The sequence below is a fragment of the Apiospora phragmitis genome (genome assembly GCF_038363925.1).
Source record: "Apiospora phragmitis strain CBS 135458 chromosome Unknown utg000007l:2111988.0-4706623.0:1.0-2598199.0, whole genome shotgun sequence".
Taxonomy (NCBI): Eukaryota; Fungi; Ascomycota; class Sordariomycetes; order Amphisphaeriales; family Apiosporaceae; genus Apiospora; species Apiospora phragmitis.
Window position 1 is genome coordinate 1779846 of NW_027117406.1, and position 19478 is coordinate 1799323.

The following is a 19478-nucleotide window of genomic DNA, read 5'->3' on the forward strand; positions in this document are numbered from 1 at the left end:
CGAGGTAAACAAAAAGACCCTCGTATTCGAACTGAAGACCGAAGGATGCAACGAATCGTCAGCTGTATTGCCGATCTCTGTATCCTAAGATCACCATGTGTAAACCATTGTCTATCAACGCCTGCAAGTGATCTATAATTAGACCATAGGATGAAACAATAGTCTGCATTAGCTATGGGTTGCTGTATCTCATAGGAGGCATTAGCCACGCCATGAGAGGTGCTAACCCCCAGGCTTGGCATCCGGCAATGCAAAAGCTCACGCTCGTCTTTTGCTTATTAGATGGATCGATGGCCAAAGGCCCGTATTCCTATTCGCTGACATAGATGGGCTTGGAATATTAGCTTCCGGCCAGCCGTCGTTCCACAGTTCCACATAACGTACGTCACCCCATAATTGATCCCCCCTGTAATTGACCCCCCTGTCGACCTCCACCACGATTTACTGCCATTTCGATTTAAAAAGAGATTTCTTAACGAATTCTAATCCGAATTATTTCATTCTTTTAAATATATACTAATTTATTAATAGTGCGTTTATATATCGAAAACGACATCTCTACCGCTATTTAAAATGTGGTAAGCGATAAATTTATTTATAAAGCTGCCTTTTATTAAAGTATTCTACGGTCTACCTTTATTAGTCGACCTTACGGCCGATAACTACGTCGATAATTAAAATCTACTTATTAAAAGCTCTCTTTAATTTAAGAGAAGTATTTAATAGATTAGATTTTAATTTAAAAAGCCTTTAACGTCGCACTAACGTATACGTAAATTAAGGAACTAGCTTAGCGCGTTTAACCCTTTATAACAACCCTATACTATTAAGTAAAAACTAGATAAATTTATTCCTTCGACGTTACCTAGCCTTACGAATAAAGATGTAACATCGTATCGACTCTTAGCGCATTAATAAAGCATTAATTAAAATAATTAAGTTTTAGTTTTTAATTAAATTACGTATATTTTAAATTTAAGTTATTAAACTTAAAAATAAGTATAATATAAACGAGCACGGTATTTTAAAAAGTTAAAGAAGTAATAGCCTTATAATAAATAGTTTAAAATTACGGTTTATTTAATAAAAACAGCCTAGTTTAAAGTATTAAATAACTATATTAAAATATGTATCGGTACTCGGTAAAGCTATCTCTTTTTTAGTAATTTATAAGGGTAAATCGGTTTAAAAGTAATAGTTTTTTTAAAAACTCGATAAATTTAAAGAATAAAAGTTTAATATAAATAATAAAGGCTAAATAAATAACGAACTCGTTATTAAATAACTTAAAGATATCTTTATATTAAAAACCGCTTCAAATAATTTAAAGGATATTCGTTTATTTATTTTAAATAAGTATAATTATTAAAATAGTAAGAACTGAGGTTTTCTATATTATTATAAAAAAGGTACTACGTACCTACGCGTATGAACCCTTTTCTTGTTTTATTAAAAGGGGTATACGATACCCCTTATAGCTCGTATTAAAAATAGATATAAATAATAAAATAAGAATAATTAAACCCCGATTAAAACCGGAATTATTATATATACGAGAGCTTATTTAATATTAATTAATAGTTACCCGTAGCGATTATAAATTAATAAGAGTAAAGAGACGGTTCTACGCCCTTACCGACGTAAGGGCGACCGTGTTAAAAAGCCCCGAGAATTTCCGCCCGTTAGAAATTCGGAAGAAGAGCCGAACTAAATTAACCGTACGAGGAGGAACCCCTTTTCCCGAGTATATATTATAAACAGGAGACTAGGTTCCGAATTATATATAAAACTAGCTAGGCTATATATAACTATATATTTAAATAACCTTATTATATAATTTATAAAACGATAAATTTTATTAAAAATAGAATTAATTACGGTCGGCGAATCGAGACCGAGCCCGGACGTACCGAATTTAAATAAACCGATAACTTTAAACCTCGAACTATTTATATATAAAGAAATTTCTTAAAATACCGGGATCTTTTTAATAGTTTAGAAAAGGAACGTTAACCTCGCTTTTTAAGAATTCGAACTTTTAGAAATACTTTTTGAAAAGATAATACCTGAACTACTTATAACGTACCTCGTATAATATTTTTTAAAATATTATATATCAAAAATAAAAAAAAACGTTCTTTTAAAAAGCGTTTAATATAAAGTTTAAAGAATAAACCGAATATTATTTCGGTTAAATTAATTATATATTTTAAAAAAAGCTCTATTATTATCTCGAGAAAAACGGAATTAATATATCGATAGGCGGATCCTTTAAAAGCAAGCTCGTATAACTAATACCACCGGCCGTTCCCGTATATTAATAGGATCGACCGGTAAAACCGACTTCGGAAACCCGAAAAAAGGATGTTTTATACTCTTCCTTAAAATAAATAGTCGAATAACCGCCGCCTAAACGAGAGACACCCGGTCTCTATACGAAGTAATCGTTCGCGATATTACGGGACACTTTAGGCTTAACGTTTAACCCTAGATTTTTAAGTATTTAAACGTTATAAAATATCGTCCCTTTTTTTTTTTAACTCCGGTACCGCCGGACTAGACCGTACAATTATCTAGTCTAGCGTATATTACGAAATACGATATCCTTTTAAGCCGAGTTATTTATAACGGTAAAATCGATTAGAATAAAGTCGTTATTTTCTCGAAGGTATAAAGGAAAAAAAAGAATTATACCGGTAAGCTATATAATATCTTTTATAATAAAGTATAGATATTTATTAAAATATATCGACGGCTAAATATATTAAAAGATTAATATTATATAGTCTTTTTAAATATTTTTTCCGGTTATATAAAAATATTCTATTTTAATTATATCGGATTTAAAAAGAGATAAAACGAGATATATTATTTAATAAACTCGTACTTTAATATAATAATAAATTACGAATAATATTTTATAAATTAGATAATAACCTCTTTCGTATAAATAAAAAGTAAAAACGCCGAAAAGTAACTTATTAAGGTTTTAGAAATCTTGCTAAATAAGCTTTAGCTCGTATAACGAGCCCTCGGAAAGGGATTCGAAAGAGAAATCGCTCTTTATACCTCCGTTATAAGAGCTTATCGAAGAGTTCCGGAATTTTTACTAGCCTTTATTTATTAAAAGTTAATATATAAAGCGTTATTCTCGGACTTTCGCGTATCGTTAAATATAGTAGCGGATTAAAAGATCTTAGAACGATACCTAATGGAGGAACTATATCGAGACCCGGCTAAGGATACGTACTTAATTAATAAACGGTTTATAAATAACCGTACGAGAGAAAACCGACTAGTTTACGGTAACAAATTACCGTATAATAGCCGACCACTAGAACAGGAAGGCAGCCAGTGACCCGTTAGTACCTTCTAGCTAAAGCTATCGTACGGGAACCGGCAGTTCGAACGAGGAACCTATTAAATCTATTATAAGTAAAGCTATTAGTTAATAAACCACCTAGCTAAAGAGCGAACCCGTATAATAATCTAATACTTTTAAGCGTATAATAATGTTAAATAAGATCTCTTTACTTAAAAAGAATACGGGGATTTCGTCCGAAACTAAGAAAAGAAAAGAGAGGAGCTAAAAAACAACGAAAAGGAGTATAACTATCTCGATTTAAAAAACGCATAATAAAGTATTACTTACTTAATAAACGTCGCGTTTTATTACCGGCTTATTAATAAAGATATTTACTTAATAAATATTTAATTAAACTAGGAACGACGAATAAAAAAAAACTAATAATCGATATTATATCGTTTCGAAAATCGTATAAAAAAAGGGAAATCTCGGAGATCTACTAGGTCGACGGCCGAAATAACCCTATAAACGCCTTTACTAAGAAATTTTTAAATAAAGCCCTTAAATAATTAGTATTAATTAATAAGTTAACCGTATACATAAAAGCGTATATTAAAAGACTAAACTTATACGGCGAGTAAAAAAAAAAAAGGAAAAAAGAGATATTTTCTTTTTTAACAAGGTATAACGTATCTCGATATATAACGGCGTATTTATTATTATTACTACTTTTATTACTATTATTACTCTTAAACTATTCCTTTTAATTTATAACGAGAAATAATATATATAAATATATAATAACTTTTTTTATTATTATTATTATAAAAAAACTTATTACTTAACTAAATTAATATTAAGAAGGTATAATATCACTTATACGGCTCAAGCAAGCACCGAATACCGGATTAGCGTAACCTATCCGTACGAAACCTTTACGAAAAGAAGACTCGTTTTAAAAAAAGGAGCTGCTTAAGTCTATTATTAAAACAAAAACTGCTAGTATTAGAATAGCAGGAATTAAGGTTTTCTATATTACTTTAAAAAGGGTGTTACGTACTTACGCGCACGAACCCCTTTCTTATTTTATTAAAAGGGGCATACGATACCCCTCGTAGCTCGTATTAAAAATAAATATAAATAATAAAATAAGAACGATTAAACCTCGATTAAAACCGGAACCACCGTACATACGAGAGCTCATTTAATAATAATAGTTATATTATTAAAATAGCAGGAACTAAGGTTTTCTATACTACTCTAAAGGGGGTGCCACGTACCTACGCGTATAAACCCCTTTTCTGTTTTATAAAGAGGGGCATACGATGCCCCTCGTAGCTCGCACTAAAGATAGATATAAATAATAAAATATAGTAATATAGCACCCCTTAAACCCCCACTTATACGTACGTATAAAAGCTTATTTAATATATATAACTAACGATTTTATATCTCTTTAAAATAATATTTATTTATTATTTTTACCCCTTTATTTATTACACGTTTTTTAACCCTTTAATATTAAGGTTTTTACCTTTATAAAAGATTATTATTAAAAAGAGATCGATTTCTTATCTTTATTAATAGATTTAACTTTTATCGGTAAATAAAACTTTCTTATATACTATACTAGAGCTCGTAAAAAGGTTTTATCGGCTTAGAATATTAAGGGTGGTTAGCGTGGTAGTGGTCTTTAGCCCGTAAGCCAGCTGACGGTGCTACGGTCCCCCCATGTAACGGCGACCCCTAAATTTAGATAGCCCTTGATAGTACCACATATAAATTAGTATATAAACCAGTTAGCTTTTGATTTATAGTTAATTAAATAATACTATCGTTTTCCTTTTCTTTTCCTCTTTTCGATAGGCCGTAAACTTGACGAGTTAGTACTGTAACGCGCGATTTAAGATATTATAAATGGCTCGTTAATAAAATAAGCCGCCGAGAAGCATAATATCCCTGGAATAATTCTGAGGGCTCGGATTTACGGCCGTAAAATTATAAAATAACGGAATAAGTCCTTCTAAGCTTTAATAATAGCGGAAAAGTTTTAGATCGTGACTTAGTACTTTATATAGTATAATTTAAGCTGTTTACCGGCGTACGTTATTTTTTAAATGTTCGCTTAACGGATTTTTTAAATTAACGGGATTAATATAATCCTCGGTAAGCACTAGGTTAAAAGATTTATTACTCGTTATCTATTTATTAGTGCTACTTTTTTTAAAAGGATAGATTTTTTAAGGCTTAATGTAACTTCCGTAAAAAAAATTATCGAGTTTTTCGAGCGGTTTAATAATCCTATTTTAAAATCGATCCTTTTAAAGTTTCGGTTTAATATCGACGAGATTGGTAACTAGCTCGGCTATAGAACGAATATAATAATTATTAGACTTATTAAAATAAAGAAAATACTAGTTATAGACTCTCTTAATTAAAAATAAGCTTCTGCGGTCGAATATAATAACGCTTTAAGCCGAGCTTTGCCTCTTTTTATTATATTTAAAGGTTAATAGGTCTAGTAGTAATAGTTTTTAGAGGAAGAGGACTCGTTAACGAATACTATAAAGGATTAGGTTTTTACGGTATTCCTTAAAGGCTGGATTAATAAGGAGCTAGCCTTAGTATAGTTAAATAAGGTTTTTATCCTTTATATAAAGCTTAAAAACAAGGATTAATAGCGGCTTATTATCCTGGATGGTTACGTTAACTATATAAGCGAGGACTTTATTATAACGTATTTAAAATATAAGATATAGCTTCTTTTCTTTCCGGCATATTCGTCGCACTTATTATAACCCTTAGATCTTGGTCTTTTTAATGTGTTGAAGGATACTTACTACCGGAAAATAACCTTATATTATATAGGGTTTAATAATATAAATATGAGTAAAAGGGACTTCTTCCGGTGTTACGAGCTAGCTAAAAGGTTTATTTTTCGGCTATATATAATAATTGGCGGCTAGGCCGTAACTAGTATATTTCCTCGCGATATTAATAAGCCCTTTAATAGCCGGAACCGGAGGATAGAAAACCAGGTAAAAGCAGGACTATTTAAGCCTCCCTTTGATGTTTTTGATAAATAATTCTTTTTTATAGCGTTATTAATATTTACGACCAGCCGCTAAATTAAAGAGTTAGCGGATACGTTTAATAATAATAATGCTATTTTTAATAGCGCGACGCGCCGGGTTTTATTCCGGAAGCTCTAAAAGAGTCTGAATATTTTAAACGGCTAGATCGGCCAATTGGAGCACGAGAAATTAATTTTAAAAAGTAATTTAGAAAAAGAAAGAGGTAAAAAGAGGAAAAGAGTAATACTTAACCCTAACTAGAAGTTTACGCGTATACGAGATGCTATAGTAGTTAAGAGGGAAATAAATGGCGTTATACCGGAACCCCAGGCTGTTACTCCTTTATCGTCGGCGCCGGAAGCCGTTATAATTAAATCTAACTCTAAATTTGAGATTAAGAGTGTTATAGAAGTGTTTCGAGACTGAAATAGTATTTTTAAGATTTTATATTAATTTTTAATTAAATTATTCGTATTATTATTATGTAATATTATTGTTAGTTTTTAGGGTCGCCGTTATATAAGGTGACCGTAGTACCGTTAACTGGCTTATATGTTGCTAAGCCACTCACCAGCCCTCTTTTACTTAAAAACTATTGAATGGGCTTTCGTACATACGTACAAGTGGGTTCCGGGTTCAATCGGGGTTATATTGCTATATTATGTTATTCATGTCTATCTTTAATACGAGCTGCGAGGGGCATCGTATGCCTTGATGAAACTGAAAAGGGGTTTGTGCGCGCAGGCACGTGGCACCCCTTTTAGAGTAATATAGAAAACCTTAGTTCCTGCTGTTCTAATAAAAACAGCAACCGAAAACGATCGGAAGAGATAACACAGGCCTTAACTAGTTAAGATAAGGCTCTCACACTTATTTAAACTCTTTTAATTAATAGTATATTATAGTTAATATTAAAAAAGTGTATTAACTTAAAGCGTTAAATTCGACACTTTTATTAATTAAATTAAAATAACTTTATTATATAACGCCGGTTATTTAAAAAGATTTAAAAAAATATTAAAAAAGGATTATTTATTAATTAATACGAAATTATAATTATAATCCTTAAAAGAGAAGTTAGAGCTCGTAAAGCTACGAAAAAAGCGAAGGGTATAAATTAGTTCGAACTTAAAATTTATATCGATTAAAAGCATATAACGTATAAAAGAGAAACTAGATTAAATTAAAATTAAAGAATAAGATTTTAAAAGAACTATTATATCTACTATTAAAAGCGATTATATCATAATCTAAAATTAAAGGAATGGTTACTATTTAAAGTTAGTGGTCGATTTATACCATTAATTTTTTGAGGGGGTCAATTATGGGGTGACGTACGTTACATCTCTCCTCATCCAGGATGACTTTATCCAAGGAGACGATATAACGTTCCCGGCTCTGAATCATCTTTATACAGGTATCTCAACGACTGGACTCAGCCTACTGAGCAGCCACGTCCCGGATTTGACCACACTACACGCAACACTACCCTCTTCGTGCACTAGCATTGAGGCTTTTGTCAACTACCCGCGACTTAAAGACCTGGTCGTTAAATTTGACAGCATCTGCGAGATCAGCTTCGGCTTCAAAGGAGCGGACCTGCTAATTATCGCCGAAAACTGCCCAGAACTTAAGAGCATCGTAGTGGGCGACGAGATCAACTACCCGCATGTCGAGGGCCTGGATGACTCCATGATGGAGAAGATCGCGCGCAGTCTATCGAACATCAAGGAGTTCAAGTTATACGGAGTCGATGAGTTTGACGAGCCGCTTACACTTCAATCGATCAAGTCGCTTGGTCGTCACTGCCCGAATTTGAAGGAGTTAGCCTTGTCCTTCATTACGATTGACTGGGAAGAGGGTGATGGTATAATATAGGACAGCATATGGGACCTGGATCTGGAGTTGGCCGACCACCAACCACGACTGTGGCCTGAGAAATCGGATGAACAAATTGCGTCAATGGCAGAACGCTTTGCGCGCCGGTTTCCGAATTTGGAATACTTCAGCCTCAGTGGTGGTGAGGAAGGCGAGGCACTGTTCAACGACAGATTGGGTGATTTCATAATGTACAACCCCCTCTCGCTGTCAGCCCCCGCTCGCTGACACTCCTTTAAGATCCGACGAAGCTGAAGACAGCCACGGTGCGTAAATGATCTTTGGCAGCATGACCGCCGATCACTTGTCACCAAGGGAACATTCGTGCTAAATACATTGTGGTATAAAGCACAACTCAATCGACTAAAGTTGGTTTAGCTATTGACTAAAACGCTATATATACGAAAAATATGACTAGCACCTTCGCCTAAGCCGTGACGAGTAGCGGTATGCTATGAGTGCAGCATTTAAATGATTGCTATGGCCCGAGACTGTAGGCGCTGAAGGCTTGGTGCTAACCACCACGGCAACCCTACTCATCAGAGTGGCTCGCAAGTTTTTCATGAGACGAATAATTCAAAAGGCAGCTCGAAGTGGCGATCCCCAAAACAGTATCTCCCCGAGGCCCTTCAGCATCATTTCCTTACTTCCCCGAGACTGCAACAGACGGGCTCTGCTCTAGTACACAAACTGCATGCGGCGAATGCTTTTGGTGTTTCCCCAGTATGAGCTAGATGAAGGTAAGCCCGGTCCTTTAACCACTGCCACTACTGCCACCACTCGTAACACTGCACCACGTTTCCCACAATTGTCATTATGACGTTACTCGCCAGCATTTTCACCGATGAATTGTAAATGTGCCAATTCAATCACTTGGTACATACTTATGAGCAATGCGGATGTCTCGACAGCTGCGTCAATGGCCTCCGGTACACGGCTTCTCCTGAACAAGACCCAGTACGACGAACACTATTGTATATGCATCAAGAAGAACAGACCTGACTTAAGCATACTCCAGCCTCTCCTCCGCCCACTGGGGCCGGAGATACCCGGCGTCAAACCGCATATCGTAGCTCGTCTCGTGCACGTAGTCGACGTTCCACCCGACCGTCATTTCCGCCCCATGGCTACTCTGGCTCCACACCGTGACGGCGATGGTGTTGTCGCCATGATAGTCCAGGATCCCCGGCGGCACGGGGAAGTCGATCTGGCGCCCGATGTACGGGGTAAAGCGACCGTACTGGTACCCGTTGACGAAGAGCAGCGCGCGCAGCCGGTTCGAGGAAGCGTCGTCTTCGCTCGCCGTGAGTCGGAAGGAGATGGACACGTCGAGGCCCGCGGGGACCGACAGGGTAGATCCGGTGGATTCCCTCGTCCTGGGCCATGCCGAGTTGTCGTACCCGGGAAGGTGCATGCCCGTGCGCTCGGTCCAGAGGTCGCCCTCGTTCAGGGGCGCGGGGTGCCGGCGATCTTCCACTCGCTGAACGAGTAACCAGATTCAGAAGACGTCGCGGGGCCTAAAAGCGTGGCGTTGGTGATGCCACGCGGGTTTAGCGCCTCGGCCCGTTGGTCGTGGCCCGAGTTGTCCATGACGACAACCAACACGTTCTCCTTGCCCCCTTTCTTCTTCTTCTTCTACCAACGTTGCGTTGGCGAAGGAGAAGGTCGAGCCCGCTCTGTCGAGGTAGGATCGGCCCAGCCATGACCCGATGAATTGCGAGTTGAGCCACGCGGAGTAGCCGAACGCGGTGCCGCCCGTGATGTTGAGGAACACGCCCGTCGGCGGCTCCGATGTGGTCGGGAAAGTGGCCCGGTAGATGTGGGTGCCGACGTGGATGCCGTAATCGTCTACGTAGAACACCGGATTGTTAAGAGCCGGCACGGTCTGGTTCGAGGTGTTGGCGTGGGTGGCGGACACCCACGCCGCGCTCGTGGCGGAGTAGTTGGCCTGGATCTCGGGGAGGCTGTCGGCCACCTTCCACCCGTCGAGGGCGGGCAGCGTAAAATTGGGCGGCGCCTCGCCTCCCACTGCCGCGGTCAAGACGCCGTTGCTGGTCGAGGTAATGGCAACCTTCTTGCCGTTCCACGTCAAGGAGCAGACATATTTCGGTGCGAAGACGCTGAGGCTCGTCGCGTTGGTGGTGTCACCCCTGAGCTTCAGCGTGCTTCCTTCGATCAGGGCAGATCGCACTAGATACGGACCATGTACAAGGACTTTCAAAGTCAGTAAGATTGTTTCAGCCGGGAGATGCGTTCTTCAACTTACTCGTTTCATTGCCGGTAGCCAAGGGGTCACTGTTCAACGCCGGAGACCAGAATCGGTAAGCCGCCGACCGATCCAGCAACACGATCCTGGACCCGTCGCTCAGCTCCACAATGCTCATGCCAGCATTTTGCGTGAATGACACCGTTGTTGCGTTAGCTTCTTTTTCGCCGCCGAAGAACTTGACGTTGGCGCATCCCCCGCATAATACGAGCCTGGCGGAACTCACACCTTCCATGCTGAACTCCGCCGACTCGCCTGTCGGGACCCAAAGGGCCAGGGCCTCCTTTCCGTCGATGATTGAATACGTAAGAACCTCGGCAGTGGAGTACAGAAGCGTCTTGGACCCGAACCTGAAGTCGGTTACGAGGATCTTGGCCTGATGGCCGTTGAGGGCAATCTCGCCGCCGTGTTGAGTCACAGTAACTAGAAGATGATAGTAGTGTAGTTAAATAGATCATGGTGCTCTAGAACCTACTGGGGCCTCTTGATGTGCTGACTTGGAGCTTGAATGTCTCAGGATTCGACAAGGTCGAGTCTGCATGCATTACCACATAGAATGCTGCACCTGTGTCGGGGTTTCGGAGCTCTGAAGTGGCGATTGATGGATTGTCTGTGTATTCGGTGCTCTAGAATATCATCAGTGGTGTCCCCTTCTTTGGCGTAGGAAAAAGTTTAGTAAGTCATTTACGTTTCCGATCCGGTTTGTGAGGGCCAAATCCTTAGCGACTACTCATTGTTAACCGGTACCCAGCCCGTTCCTTCCCATACTGGATTGCTTACTTCGTGTGAACTGGGTGAGGATCTTGGTCTCGTAGTACTTATCGCCAATGATCCTCTTCTCCACATTGTCCGTCTTGTTGGAGATATCGGTCCACTGATTCCCAAGTTCGTTCTCGATCTGGAAAAGCACAACGTTGCCGCCGTTTGTGATGAGATGCGGCGCGATGATGCGGGATATCGCGCTCATATATGGCTTCCAGGCCTCGGTGTAGCGGGGGTCGTTGTCCCTCAGCTCACCGTACGCGCCGGTCGTCACCCACAAGGGGAACCCGCCGGTATTGGCTTCAGCGTTCACGTACGGGCCGGGACGGATGATCATGTACATGCCCAGCTCCTTGGCCATGGTCATGATGGAGGTGAAGTTGTGGGCCCCGGTCTCGAAGTCAGGACGCCCGGGTTGGGGTTGTGGTAACCCCAATGGTTGTAGATGGAGAAGGCATTGAAGCTGAAAGGTCAGCCTTTGGGCAGCAGTTGTGGTTCTAGAGCTCTCTACCTACCCGGCGGCTCTGATTTTCTCGAGCAGGTCTCGCCATATCTCTGGCCTAAAATAGTCAGTCAGCCAAGTCCACCATGATGTGATGGGAGGGGTACTTTACACAGGGTATCGCCAGTAATGGAACTGCCCAGGTCAGCACAGACCCGAGGAAGGGGAGAGAAGACACTTATACCTCTCCAGAAAAGACAAAGAGTCTTTCGCCGTTGATCATGAAGCTATGATGGTCCCTGTGCCGTATTAGCCCAATGATGCACACAAGTAGATAGCATCGTGGTAGTTGAGATAAGGTAAGGTTAGGTTTGCGCTTCGCTCACACATCATTCGACAACTTTATTCAGACCGTTATTATGCACCGGCCAATCAGTGGTGGTGTCTTGTCCTAGAACGGAAACAAGTGAGATGGCCACGCCCAGTAGGGCCGATAAACCCCTGAGCGACACCATTATGGGTGAACTATCGGAGGTAAAAATATTGCCCGTTCGGTGGAAAACAGTTTAACCAAACATATTTCTCTTTCCAAATCACTGAACGCCGGGCAGCCGGTCAACTTTATCCAGAAACCCCAACTTACCATCCTCGTTGCTTAGGTTCGTGCCCCTGCTCACCCCTTGAAGCGGAGAACTTGGGGGAAGTCTTCCTACATTTGCCTTTAATTAAGCGAAAGATACAAAGACTAGTTCCTGTATAAAACGCTCTGGGCATATTCTAGAAATAAAAAGGTACTGACCTATAGCGTCTTTTCCCCCCTTCAATCTACCTATGCCCTGGAGATCCCTCGCTCAATAATGTCCCGCACCAACCCAATGGCGTTCTCCAAACAACCTTCAAACCGTACCGCATCCTCCTCCTGTCCTTGAACCAAAATTAACGGATCACTGTGGTGAACCTCGTAGTGAACGAAAACAGAGTCCGGATTCGGCATCAAAAACCCACCCTCTTGCATTCTCAAGTAGCCTCCAGACCCTAGGCAGTCCACCTTGCACTTCTTGGGTGAAAGATGCCTGTCGCTGTATTTCCACGCCGCCGATTCGAATAAAGCGGGGAGGGCCTTCCCCTCGCCCAGCGCCGCGCCCATGAGAGCGTACAGAGGCTCAATATAACCGTGCCCGTCGGCCACCCGCCGCACCGACTGGGCGTGCCCGACGGCGGCCTCCTTGAGCTTGCGCGCCATATCCGCCACGTCCCCCTTTCCCCTTCTGCCAGAAGAGTAGGGCCGCCTCAATCCAAGCCGCAATGTCCGGCGTCAGGCACTGGAGCCAGTCGATCTGGCCTTTGGCAAACTTGGAAACGGTAATCGTTTCCCAGGCCGGTTCGAAGTACCCGTAGAACATACGCGTCGCCACGAGGATGGCGATCAAGACGGTGCCCTTGGACCGCAGTCCATTCCGGCCCAGAAACGATCGATTCAGTGCTGCATAGTGATGGCGGCTGGCCCTGATGGCCTTGTAGTGGGCCAAGTTGCTCGCCGTCTGCTCGGCGACGGCGCGCACCATGGCGGGGGACAGGTCCCACGTAAGTTGACGCACCACTGACAACCCCGGCAGCGTGTCGGCCGTTGCCACCGCTGCGTTGTCCTGCAGGCCAGCGCCACCGCTGGGGGGTGTGCCCAATATCTCGTCCGTGACGTGCTCGCACAGCTGCCGCGTGCTGAGCCCGTCGAGCTTCGAGTTCTCCGCCAGCAGCGCTGACACGCCGTTGGTGGCGACGGTGAACTGCAGCAGCTTGTCCAGCCAGCGGTTCGCGAGGCGGCCGCCGTCGACGAGGATCGACGTGCAGCGCGCCGACGCCGTCTCGGGCGCGCCGTCGTCCAGGCACAAGACGAACGCGCTCGACTCGATGGCTGCGAGTGTGGCTGCGTTGTTGTTGTTGTTGCTGGCGGCGTCGCCGACCCCCAGGAGCTGCGAGCGCAGGCCCGCCCATTCATCCCGCCGCTTGGACGTCAAGACCGAGACGGCGGGGGCGGCGGCCTGCTTCTCCGAGGATTGGATGAGATCGGCGAAGAGGCGGGTGAGTGACGCATAGCCGTCTTGCTCGTGCACGGCAATCTCGTACATGTGGCCTCGGCGCAGTACCACGATGTTGTTGCTGGAGGGGTATTTGCGCGCCTGGTCGATCTCTAGGCCTGGTACCTGCGTGGTGTGGAACAGCCACTGCAACGTCTCGCCGCACAATGGCACGCCGTTGAGCGAGTTCTGTTGGAGCAGCCCACTCTCCAGCCGCTTCTTGAAGTCGAGCGCAGCCAATGTGATGACGGCGGCACGCTCGGCTTGGGTATGCCTAGGAGCACCGTCGGTGAGATGACCGATGTAGAAGAGGGCGTGGTCTTGCAGAGGCTCACGCCGCTGCAGGTGGATGTGTCTGTCGTAAAAGTCGGACCGTGACTCTGCGCTCGACGAATCGCCCCTGAGAGAATCCAGCAATTCCAATCCCGTCTGGTTAAACTCGGCGACCGCCCGTTCCGTTGCTTCTAATTCCCCTGGTGAGCATATTGCTCTCCGCGAATCAGCAAGCATGCGCAAAACCTCGGCAACATCGGGGGTGGGAAGTGGTGGCTGCCTCTTTTGCGGCTCCTGGGAAGACGACCGTGTCGTTGGCAGAGTCGATGCCGGAAACGCCCCGCTCGTGCTGTCGTCATCGGTGTTCTCGTCACCGGGAACCAGGCTGGAGCGCGAAGTCACCTTCTTGGCCAGGCTCCACAGGTTGGGGCTGTCAAGGACCTCGGAGGACTGGATCGGGGCGCTGAACTCCCGCGTGATCCAGTTTCTGAGCTCGATGGCAATCAAGGAATCCAGGCCAAGGTCCGTGACCGACTCATCGAGATTCACGTCGGTGGGGTCGGCCGAGATGAGATCTGCAAGTTTCGCCCCAATGGCCTGAGCCACGAATGCCTCAATCTCGTCTTGGTCGTCCGTCAGGCCGAGGACTTCTTCGAACGTCTTGCTCTTGTTATTGGTATCCGTGGCCTGTGTTTTGGTTGTTGGACGGACGTGGGTGAACATGAGCGTGTGTGCAGCACCATTCACAGCAGTCGTCTCTGTTACGCTTTCTGGGGTGAAGCCTAAGACGGCCTGGTGACATCCAGCCTGGCGGGCCTCTGCGCTGAGTGCATACTCGAAGAAGGCCTCCAGTTCGTCATGGTATATCGTCGTTAAGCCCTGGCGCCGTAAAGACTGTATGATAGCCTCGTTGTTAACCGTGGCATCTTCAATCACACCGATATTCAGTGTCATGTAGAAACAACCAGAACCCTGATTGAATTGGGCAAGCGAATCTTGGAGTGAGTTGCTGGCGTTGTAGTTCGCTTGTCCGGCTGTGCCAATGATGTTGACTGCTGAAGAGAGACAAATGAAGAACGCCAAATCCTCTGCCGATGTAAAGACCTTTTGAAGATTCAGCGTACCATGCGCCTTCGCTTGAAGGACGCTGTTGAAGACTTCCGCAGTCATGGTGTCGAGCGTTGAGTCTTGGAGCACGACGGTTGCTTGTATGACCCCCTTGACTGGAGGAAATCCCGTGGCCTTAATCTCAGACAGTGCGGCCTCGACACTTAACTCTTGGGAAACGTCGCACTTCACACAGTGCAGCTGTGACCCGGGCCCAAAGCTCCGCAGCTCTTCTTCGACGGTCTTATGTTCGGTCGGCCGGGCTCCGCTCCTGGACAGTGTCACGAAGTATCGCGCTCCAGCCTTCGCCATAAGCCGTAGCATCCTTCGTCCCAGTCTCCTAGCCCACCGGCAATGACATACGTCGCGTTGGGTTCAAGTCTTGGGAGCGTGTGCGCCGGTCTTGCGCTCTTCACGATTGAGTCGTCCTCGACTTGAACGACATATTTGGACATGCTATCATGCCGAGACTGCTTTAGTGCTTCCTCGAATCCATCCATCGGTAAAGTAACCATCTTGAGTGGCGACAATGGCAACCCCTGGTTAATACATTGAACGACTTGTTTCAATAGCCACGAAGCCTTTTGTGGGTTTGACTTCAAGAGAGACCCGAGATCAAAGGTCGATACGGTTCCATTGGGAGGTTGGTTATTTCCCCGGCTTCGGATCTGCACCAATGTCCCAAATGGCTTCAGCATCTTCATGATCCCATCCGGCACAGGTGATCTGACACAGCCAAGAACAACATCGACCCCACTGCCACTAATAACCTTCCGCAGCTGCTCTTTGACGAACGGACTATTACGGGCGACTATGTGAGTCGACACCATTTGGAACGAATCTTCTAGGAACTTGGCCTCGTCTGAACTACCCACTGCCGCAATGACGGAAGCTCCTAGATGCCTCGCTACAGCCGCGGCCGCCTGGCCAACTTCGCTCGCGGCGCCGTCGACCAAGATAAGCTGCCCGGGCTGGATATCGGCGATGCTGATTAGCGCATGGCATGCCGTCATAAAAGAAACCGGCAATGCCGCGGCAACAGTGAAAGGTGTTTGGTCTGGAAGAAGTTGGACCTGCAATGCGGGTACTCTGGGACGGTTGGCATAAAACGCCTCTGTCCAGCCAACCACTCGGTCGCCGACTTTCAGGGTAGACACACCCAGGCCTGTGGCGACGATAATACCGGCGTACTCGTTGACCGGCGTCTCGCCCTTCGCGTTCGAAACCACACCAAATGCCTTGGGTTGTATCTCGACGAATCCGTCCGGCAGCGTCTCGCGGTCGCTCCCGTCCTCAACGAAGATGGCTTGGGCCGCACTCTCCTTTTGTTCATCGAGCTTGAGTGGAACTCGCGAATGGATGAAGCTTTCAAACTCCGTCACTGTCTCCTGGCTCCGGCATATCTGGCGATTCAATGTGTTGCTGGGCATAACTCTCAGGACTAAGACACTGGTGCCGGTGTACACGTACTCTCGCTCTCGTGCAGCAACTTCCCTTCAGACAAAGACCCGATGATTCCAGACAGGAAATCACAAAGTTCTGGCCAGATCTCTTCCGTCAATGTCTGTTGCACATCGACAGTCACCATTTCCAGTTCAATATTCTCTGCATGTGCAGTTCGCGCCAATCCGGTGATGAGATGCTTCTTGGGGCTTGCCCTTGCCTTCTCGTCGCTTTGCATGCTGACCCAAAGGATTCGAGAACGCCTTTGCAAAAGCTCCACGACTTGTTGAAACCTCTGGGGCCCAACATCAAAAAAGAAGCGGCGCGGAGCCGTCGTCGATTACGATATTGATGGCCTCATCTTCGGGCGGCTGGTCGTCCCAGGAGGTCTCTAAAACAGTGCTAATATTTGCGTATTCCATGCGGAGCCTGCAGGATATCTTGGCAACAATGTTCCGCAGGAAGCTTGGTAGGGTAGGTTCTAGGATGAATCTGGCGTTGACGAAAGGATTAGGAACATCCCACAGAGCTCTTGCAACCATGAAACTGAGATCTCCGGCGTCTTTAACGAGCTGCATCTTGAAAGAAGCCTGAGGTAGCATGGTTGACCACGCACCACCACAAAGCTCTTTCGTATCCCCGATAATTAGCAGCACTCCATCCGGCTTCAAGAGCTGGTGCACCCTGGATAGACTCGATGCTAAATCCGATGTAGAGAGAATAGTATTGCATGCGTAGACGATATCATAAAAATTTTGCTGAAAGCCTTGCTTGGCTAGGTCCGTCTCAAGATCGAGTGCTCGCTTATTGATCAAGTCGGACCATACCCCTAGTTCGCTAGGCAGACCATCGGAGATGGTCCCACAAGTAAGGTCATATACTGCCGGATCGCTATCGTGCTGTTTCAAAGCTCCAAGAAACGCCGAAGTGGTTTCTCCTGACCCACCGCCGACTTCCATCACGGAAAGGCCCGACTGTTTAAGCGCCTTGTGCCGGAGGTACTCAGACAACAGATCGTAACAGCGGCTGAGTGAAGAGCTCGAAGCTGATGCATCAGGAGCTTGAAGTGTGCCTGCTGAGAGGAATCGCTCGTCGGGAACCCATTGAACTTGATAGCACATGTTGCGTCCAACTGGGGACCCCGCGGCCCCCGATGGTTCCGCCGCCAGGCTGCGTAGCTCCATTCCCGAGACCGAAATGACCGGGGCTGCCGTCTGGGAGCGCCTGCCGGGAAACACCATGATGTCTGCTTCTGCCGCTCGGAATCGACTCGAAGTCAGAGTGGTTACTGCCGAGAGCATAGTTCCAGGCGCATTGTCGACGTCTAGGGAGACGAGCATGTTGTCTATCCGGACAGGCATTACCGAGCCTGCTCCCATCTTCTGGTGTACCAGAGGCAAACTGTTGTGTAACAAAATGTCTAGTGTGGAAGGGTGGATAATGTGAGGTCGAAGATAGTTCGCGGGCATGACGGAGCGCACATCTGGAATGGCGACGACAGAGACGGCAACATCCTGGCCGAGCTCCAGTTCCTCAATGCCCGAGAAGGTTGGGCCGTAAGTATTGCCAAGCCGATTGAGCTCGTAGTAAAGCTCGACCCCCGACATGTATCGACTGAACGATCGATCGAGCTGGCCTGCGGTTTCTCCGTACGTGACCAAATTCTCGAAGTTGCCTTCTGGAGAATCGGATGCAAACTCGACGACAATGGATCCCCGGCAGTTCTCGTTCCAATGCTCCTCGCCTGTGAAAGTAGTGACCGAGAAAGCGTGGTGCATGAAAGTGCCACGATCGGTCCCTTCGGGGCTGAACGCCAGCTGGGCTTCCACTCTGGCACGGCTGTCGGGAATAACCAGCCCTTTGAGGAAAGCCACATTCTGCAACCGCAAGCGCCGGATCTTGCGGGCCGGGTAGCGGTCCGAGGCTAGCTGCGACGCCGCCTCCATGGCCATACAGAGATAGCCGGCGCCGGGGAAGATAATCAGGCCATCCACGACGTGGTCCCGAAGCCACGGGAGGTCCTCGACCCCGATCATGTGCCTCCATACCGGCCGCAGCGGTGTATTGTCCGTCATCCGGACGCCGAGGAGATCGTGGTACGGGTGTTTCCGCAGGCGGGACTCGTGCCAATGCCTCTTGCTCCGATCCCATGGATACGAAGGTAAATTGTGCAGCACGACGGCCTTTGCCCTCGTCGGGTCCGAAGACGACACCGCAGACATGTTTAATGGATAGCCGCGGGAGAAAAGGCTTCCAACCATGGCTAGCGCGCTTTCGATGGCCCCAGTGCCACGGGTCAGCACGGAAGTATAGCTGTATGGAAGGGGCTCTCCCAGGTCAGCAATGCATTGCCTTGCGGGACCTGCTAGCGCGGAATGCGGTCCTATCTCTATAAAGACGCGGTGTGGCAGCGCGCTCCTCGAAGACGTGTGGTTTGCCCGGCACAGAGCTTGGAGCGCATCACAAAATCTGACCTTGTTGACGAGATTCGAGACCCAGTAGTCGCCGTCAAACTGCTCGGACTTCAGACCACCCGTTACCGAAGAGAACATCTTGATGGTAGTCTCTGGCAGGCCGCTCTGCGCAACAACTCCAAGACTGGCTCGGTACTCCTCCGCCGCAGCCTGCATATGATGGGAATGGTACGCGGTGTCGACAAGCAGCCTTCTGTTGAAGATTTCATGTTTTGTCAAGATATCCGAGAGTTCGGATATGGCGGCGTTATCTCCAGAAATGGTAACACTGCTAGGGCTATTTTGACAAGCAACCACGGCAATTCCTTGCTCGAGCTTTTTCAAATACGGGGTTATTTCATCCTCGCTGACTCCGACAGCGAGCATAGCTCCGTTAC

General features: G+C 45.6%; 7 protein-coding genes across 7 annotated transcripts; 1 reads left to right on the top strand and 6 right to left on the bottom strand.

The window, feature by feature from the left end:
* Positions 1 to 7705: 7705 nt before the first annotated feature.
* On the top strand, positions 7706 to 8259 carry PG994_008156 (uncharacterized protein; the record flags this gene model as incomplete). Its single annotated transcript, XM_066859565.1, has 2 exons — positions 7706 to 7710; positions 7887 to 8259. 2 exons carry the CDS (start codon positions 7706 to 7708, stop codon positions 8257 to 8259), a joined length of 378 nt encoding a protein of 125 aa, XP_066715052.1.
* A 1003-nt stretch (positions 8260 to 9262) lies between these two features.
* On the bottom strand, positions 9263 to 9673 carry PG994_008157 (beta-galactosidase b; the record flags this gene model as incomplete). The annotated part of the gene is made up of 1 exon (XM_066859566.1): positions 9263 to 9673. The coding sequence occupies one exon, from the start codon at positions 9671 to 9673 to the stop codon at positions 9263 to 9265; it is 411 nt and encodes a 136-aa protein (XP_066715053.1).
* An 84-nt stretch (positions 9674 to 9757) lies between these two features.
* On the bottom strand, positions 9758 to 11654 carry PG994_008158 (beta-galactosidase; the record flags this gene model as incomplete). Its single annotated transcript, XM_066859567.1, has 3 exons — positions 9758 to 10449; positions 10526 to 10948; positions 11306 to 11654. 3 exons carry the CDS (start codon positions 11652 to 11654, stop codon positions 9758 to 9760), a joined length of 1464 nt encoding a protein of 487 aa, XP_066715054.1.
* Positions 11655 to 11856: 202 nt separating this feature from the next.
* Positions 11857 to 12244, bottom strand: PG994_008159 (uncharacterized protein; the record flags this gene model as incomplete). Its single annotated transcript, XM_066859568.1, has 2 exons — positions 11857 to 11966; positions 12142 to 12244. 2 exons carry the CDS (start codon positions 12242 to 12244, stop codon positions 11857 to 11859), a joined length of 213 nt encoding a protein of 70 aa, XP_066715055.1.
* A 314-nt stretch (positions 12245 to 12558) lies between these two features.
* PG994_008160 (uncharacterized protein) lies at positions 12559 to 15247 on the bottom strand (the record flags this gene model as incomplete). Its single annotated transcript, XM_066859569.1, has 2 exons — positions 12559 to 12997; positions 13053 to 15247. The coding sequence occupies 2 exons, from the start codon at positions 15245 to 15247 to the stop codon at positions 12559 to 12561; spliced, it is 2634 nt and encodes an 877-aa protein (XP_066715056.1).
* Positions 15248 to 15465: 218 nt separating this feature from the next.
* PG994_008161 (polyketide synthase) lies at positions 15466 to 16614 on the bottom strand (the record flags this gene model as incomplete). Its single annotated transcript, XM_066859570.1, has 1 exon — positions 15466 to 16614. The coding sequence occupies one exon, from the start codon at positions 16612 to 16614 to the stop codon at positions 15466 to 15468; it is 1149 nt and encodes a 382-aa protein (XP_066715057.1).
* A 321-nt stretch (positions 16615 to 16935) lies between these two features.
* PG994_008162 (polyketide synthase) lies at positions 16936 to 19179 on the bottom strand (the record flags this gene model as incomplete). Its single annotated transcript, XM_066859571.1, has 1 exon — positions 16936 to 19179. The coding sequence occupies one exon, from the start codon at positions 19177 to 19179 to the stop codon at positions 16936 to 16938; it is 2244 nt and encodes a 747-aa protein (XP_066715058.1).
* Between the last annotated feature and the right edge of the window lie 299 nt (positions 19180 to 19478).